Source organism: Terrapene carolina, unplaced genomic scaffold (genome assembly GCF_002925995.2).
Source record: "Terrapene carolina triunguis isolate 2854851 unplaced genomic scaffold, T_m_triunguis-2.0 Scaffold130, whole genome shotgun sequence".
NCBI lineage: Eukaryota > Metazoa > Chordata > Testudines > Emydidae > Terrapene > Terrapene triunguis.
This window is the reverse complement of record NW_020664481.1, coordinates 20,549,685-20,555,688: the sequence shown is the minus strand read 5'-3', so window position 1 is coordinate 20,555,688 and position 6,004 is coordinate 20,549,685. Positions and strand designations below refer to the sequence as shown.

The following is a 6,004-nucleotide window of genomic DNA, read 5'->3' as shown; positions in this document are numbered from 1 at the left end:
AAGCTTTGTACAGTTCTGGGCCCTATGGCAAAGAGCCTTATCAACAGCAGCCTTGGGGTCTAAGTACCCAAGAAAGGCACAGCATATCAAGGTGGCTTCGTGAGCGACGCTTAAACCCATTGAACAGAAATCGGTAGCCAGTAAAAGCTTCTATAGGATGCAGTTGTCTGGCTGAAACTCATGGCAGTGGCTTTCTAAGAGGGACAGCGGGTTGTTTGCTTTTCATTTCTTTTCTTCCTTGTCTGAAACCTCCACAGAAAGGATCTGTTCGCTGCTTTGTGGGGCAGGACTCATGCGAATAAAGACTGAATTATCTGAAGACTTTGAGATGATATCCTCCTCGTCAGGATGGTCACCTGATTTGCAGGAGGCTCTAGATGAATCATGGCGGACTGGTAATTTCAGCAGAACTGGAGTGGAACTGGACTCCTGGAACACAAATAAAACAAAGTAAAAGTGATGAGGCCCTAATCCATGAGTGGGACCCTGAGGCACTACCACAGTATTAGTAACATGAATTAATATGTCTGGCAGAGAGAGAAAGGAGAATTTCAAGCTTTTCCATTTATTCCATATTGCTCTCAAACTTAGTCTGACTTCATATGAAATGAGTTGGTTATCTCCGCTGATTTCCTTATGGACAAATTTCTGTCCATGATTGCCACCAATTGGCACCCTTGTAGATAGTCCGAGCAGAAAAGTGAAAGAAAGAATGAGCATGTAGATTGTGATCAACCAATGGTTCATTATTGTTCAGCTGAAATATAGACTCTCTGCTGTTTCTTGTTGTCTCCATGAACAGTGTTGCAAGATGATAGTTTCATTGTGAATGAAAGAACAAAAACTCCAATCCTTTGTCCTTACCTGCATAGCTTGCATCGCTTTCAGCTCTCGCAATTTCCATCTGATATGGGCAAGTTTTCCTTTGCCTCCCATCTTTCCTGCAGCAACCAGGGCAGCTTGAAAGAGTTTAGGTGTCCCAGGTCTTGGAGGAATGATAAGCACATCTTTTGGCATGCCTTTTTCTTCTTTGGGTTTACTGTTGTTTTTCAGCATTTTCCTAGAATAAGAAAGAGACTAATTTTGTCCAGAGACATGCAATATTGGATTAATTTTCTAACACAGACAGTTCAAGTTTTGCAGCTGTTAACGGCACTCTCAACACATTAGACTTTGTTGCAGAGTAGAGCTGGGAAAATTGTGGGGAAAAAATTCCTGTGAATCTTTTGTTCAAATTTTTAAGAGTATGAAAATGAAATTCAACAAAGACAAATGTAAGGTGCTACATTTAGGGAAGAAAAACCAAATGCACAAATCCAGAATGGGGAATAACTGGTGTGGGAGCTGGGAGCTGTGGTGGATCACAACCTCAACATGAGTCAGCAATGTGATGCTGTTGCAAAAAAAAGCAAATGCAATTTTGGGTTGCATTAACAGAGACACAGCATGCAAGTCACAGGAGGTGATAATACTGCTCTACTTGGCGCTGGTTAGGCCTCAGCTGGAGTACGGTGTCCAATTTTGGTCACCAATGTATAGAAAGGACGTAGAGAAACTGGAAAGGATCCACAGGTGAGTGACAAAGATAATCAAAGGGATGGAGTGCAGCCACGTGAGCAAAGGCTGAAGGAACTGGGTGTGTTTAGTTTGGAAAAGAGGAAATTAAGGGGAGATATGATAAGGGTCTTCAAATCCTTGAAAGGCTGCCATAAAAAAGATGGAAAAAATTGTTCTCTCATGTCACAGAGGGCAGGACAAAAGGCTTCAAACTGCAGCATGACAGATTTGGTTTACATCTCAGGAAAAACTTCCTAACTGTAAAAACACCAGGACAATGGAACAAACTGCCTAGGGAAGTCATGGAATCTCCTTCACTGGAGGTTTTCAAAAAGAGGCTGGAGAGCCACCTGCCTTGGATGGTTTAGACACAACAAATCCTGCATCTTGGCAGGGGGTGAGAGTAGATGATCCTGGCTGTCCCTTCTAACCCTGTGGGTCTATGATTCGATGAGTCTGCTTTGGTTGTGTTTGTTCCCATGTTGCATTCACGGTTCCTGTGTGCATTCGAGTGATAAAGTTTGACTGGTACAAATGTGTGCAGAAAACAAATTTAGTCGCATGCATCATTCTCTGCAGAAGCCAATTGTAAATGTGCATGCACAAATACATACATTTCAGAGCCGTGTTATAGCTACATTAGCATGTACATATGTCCATGTCACTTGCACGTTGCCCACCTACCCATGTCCCTCGGTCTACTTCTAACATTCTAGCATGGCAGCTAGGTAGTAGTAGAATTCCAAACCTCTGTGCTGCTGTGTTGAATAGAATGAAAATTAATTATTGAGATTAAATTACTAGAAGGGAAAATTTAGGCTGAATATCAAGGAATAATTTTTCACAGCAGCCCCATTGCTCCACACATTTAAACGTAGACAATACAAAACACAAGTAAACAGGGAACAATTCTGCAATGCCAGAGGGATAAACTAGATGCCCTAATTAGTCTATTCCATTCCTGAAGTGCAAATGATATCCTGACACGCCTAGGATGAAAACAGCAATAAATTAGGAAAGGAAATTAATAGCACTCTCCTCAGCAAAACTGATGAAGAAATACATCTTTAACTACAGCTGGGATTTTTAGTAGTCAGAATGTAATTACTTAAGACTCAGTTGTGACACCATCCCCAAGGAAAGATAGTTACACTGCTCACGAGCGGAACGGGAACCAGTGTGTGATTCCGAGAGTCAAAGGCTAGCTCCCGGCTCTTGCTCCAAGAGGACGTGGGGATAATCTGCTTCACCTCTATACCTAGTTCAGATTACTTGCCTTGACACGTTGGCTCAGCTGTACTGGCTGGTGCATGAGTGGGGGGAGCCAAGGCGCTGCTCACTCCCCAGTATCATAAGTGTGAAACAAGAAGTAGAGGCTGCTCACCCTCTGTGTTGCTACTTGTGATTTGGGCTGTATATGTAGGAGAGCAAAGTGATTCCTAAAGTTCCTGCTTCAGCCAGTGTCACAGTTTGGCCCTTACATTGCAATTTGATCAAGGCAGATAAATTACATTTTCTTGTGAAAAGTGCCATGGAAGTTTTAAAATGACCACAAATTATTAGGACCTCAGTGTAACATCCCATCTGCAGAACCGCAATTCCAACGGCACCGCCATTAGCTCAATGCTGCTAATTCATAGGGAAGAGGACCGTCTGCTGAAACATCAACGATTCCTGGAGCACCTACGTTTTTTATCTCTACCCAAGTCCTGATCAGGCTCAAGTCTGCTTCGTTTATGAGAACTGATGTAACTGAGGCCCAAAAAGAAGATCCATGTACTTAGATCTGATGTGCTTAGCACTGAAAATTTTCCCTTAATGCGTTGGGTGTAATTTCTCCAGTGTGCAACCCCAAAGATCACCTGTTCTTTCAGAGTTTGAAAATTGTGCTGTATCTGCATGTTTATGATAAATGACATTTTAGCAACATCCTGTCACTCACTTAGCCTTCTTACGCAGCAGCTTCTGAGATTCTGGATAATGCACCAATATTTCATTCAAGTCCTTCTTCTCCAAGATGAAAAGGTTAGTAAATCCATGAGCCACAACATTTGCTGTGCGACGATTTCCACCTCCCACTGCCAACAAGCTAATTAAAATACCAAGAGATGTTAAAACTATTGTATGTAAGGCCAATACAGTTTTTACCATTTAAAATCTGAGCTTTCACATGGTTTGATAGCAGAGTTTGCTGCAGGAGATGTGTTGCCAGTGTACTTGGAGCTCAACTTTTGCCAACCATGACATTTTACGCATCTAATATTTTAAGTGTTTTGGTGATACATTGGTATGAAAGTCACTACATAAAAATGATTTCATTGTAGTTATTTTATAATATTGCTCTTTAAAACTAGCTTAATATAGACAGAAAAGTACCGACCACCAGTGTGTTACAAATCACTTCTGCACTCTGGGCAGCTATGTACAAGTGTTGGATATTAACAATAGTAGTGACTTTCGTTTACATACTACCATAGTAACCAACTTTATGTAGCAACAGAGAGTCCTGTGGCACCTTTAAGATTAACAGATGTATTGGAGCATAAGCTTTCGTGGGTGAATACCCACTTCGTCAGACGCATGCAATGGAAATTTCCAGAGGCAGGTATAAATATGCAGGCAAGAATCAGTCTGGAGATAACGAGGTTAGTTCAATCAGGGAGGGTGAGGTAAATTTATCCGGATAAATTTATCTGGACACAAGTCAGATATCAGGAATGGCAATATACAAAAACCTGTAGGAGAACACTTCAACCTCCCTGGCCACACAATAGCAGATGTAAAGGTAGCCATCTTACAACAAAAAAACTTCAGGACCAGACTCCAAAGAGAAACTGCTGAGCTCCAGTTCATTTGCAAATTTGACACCATCAGATCAGGATTAAACAAAGACTGTGAATGGCTAGCCAACTACAAAAGCAGTTTCTCCTCCCTTGGTGTTCACACCTCAACTGCTAGCAGAGGGCCTCATCCTCCCTGATTGAACTAACCTCGTTATCTCCAGACTGCCTTTTGCCTGCATATTTATACCTGCCTCTGGAAATTTCCATTACATGCATCTGACGAAGTGGGTATTCACCCACGAAAGCTTATGCTCCAATACATCTGTTAGTCTTAAAGGTGCCACAGGACTCTCTGTTGCTTTTTACAGATCCAGACTAACATGGCTACCCCTCTGAAACTTTATGTAAGATAACCAGGTCAGCATTTTAGTTCCACCCTTCTTTATTACCACTGCGGAGTATGTCGATCATGGCCAGTAGGGATGCACAGGTTTTTTTAAACTATAATATTTTGTTTTCATGTTTGTATCTCAAGCTCTTGTTTCTGCTTTGGGGTCAGATGACCTGAACAGCCAGCCTAACTCATTAGAAATATGTTCTCTTCCTGATAACGATGAGCCGTTTTCACTGTGCTTTGATTTCACCCATTCTCACTCCCGTGGATTCCCTACCTGAAGCCATATCAGCACAGGGCCAATGGCCTAGAACAGGAAGCTTGCAATGATTTCTTTTCACTCTGCTCGTATTGGAAAGGGGTGATCCACGTTGGAATAGTCAGTTTTCTCTATTTATCCACTATACAGTTGATTGAGTGATTTGTTTTTATCCAGGGGGACCCTCAATATCCTTGTTGCAGGCCTGTGGTATCCCCATTTTTATCTATTTCTGACCATATTGTGGTCAGCCATCTTTTCAGCTGAGAAGCACTGCAGAGGACTCTTGTCAATGCTGTTTAATCAGCCAGGATGGTTGTTGATGACCAATATATGCCATTCTCTTTTTCCCTTTTTCTCTTCCCCAAGAGAGTTGCCTTTGCAACTATCACTAGACAACCAAGTCAGTTCAGACTGTGTAGACTTACAGAGAATGGAGTCAGGGAGACAATGACAGTTCGAAAGTTTAAAATTAAAAAATGGAATGTATTTGTGTTAACAGATCTCGGTGTTAAATTGGGACCCCTTTTCATTATAACAGCAAACAGGTCCTAGCAATGGATCCTCCTTTCCAGATCTTATTTCCAAATTTTATTTTTCTCCACCTCTGCCTTATTTCCCCAATTTCCTTCTAATCTTAGTCTTAGTCTTACACTTTATTCTCCCAATTCCCCATCGATCCTCTCTCTGACCTTATTTCTCCAAACACTGATCCAGCTTTCAGTGTCACAAGCACAGTTTTGCCATCAGGTCCTCCAAGCACCTGCACCTGTCCAACTTGTATAATGTACATCTCTCGGCCAATTTCCCCCTGAAACAAAGATTAGAACAACTTGTGGGGTGTGCATTGGTCATCCTGCTGGAACCCAGAAAGAGGGGAAGAAAACGTATGGAAAATGTACAGCGACCCTGATGCTCCAAGAAAATTCTGTCTCATAAAGATCTTTTCATCACTTTCCACTTGCTGGTCTTGAATGTTGGAGGTTCCAAAACGGGAATAGGTTTTATCAT

At 41.9% G+C, this 6,004-nt stretch overlaps 1 protein-coding gene across 1 annotated transcript in view; it reads right to left on the bottom strand.

Moving 5' to 3' along the window:
• Positions 1–222: 222 nt before the first annotated feature.
• The window catches only part of CNGB1 (cyclic nucleotide gated channel subunit beta 1), a 38,536-nt gene continuing 32,754 nt past the window's right edge, over positions 223–6,004 (bottom strand). Inside the window, exons 15-18 of the mRNA XM_029911784.1 lie at positions 5,686–5,804; positions 3,500–3,646; positions 865–1,060; positions 223–429 (exon numbers count right to left, since the gene is read on the bottom strand). Coding sequence (XP_029767644.1) covers positions 223–429; positions 865–1,060; positions 3,500–3,646; positions 5,686–5,804 — 669 coding nt within the window. The remainder of the gene's footprint in view (positions 430–864; positions 1,061–3,499; positions 3,647–5,685; positions 5,805–6,004) is intronic.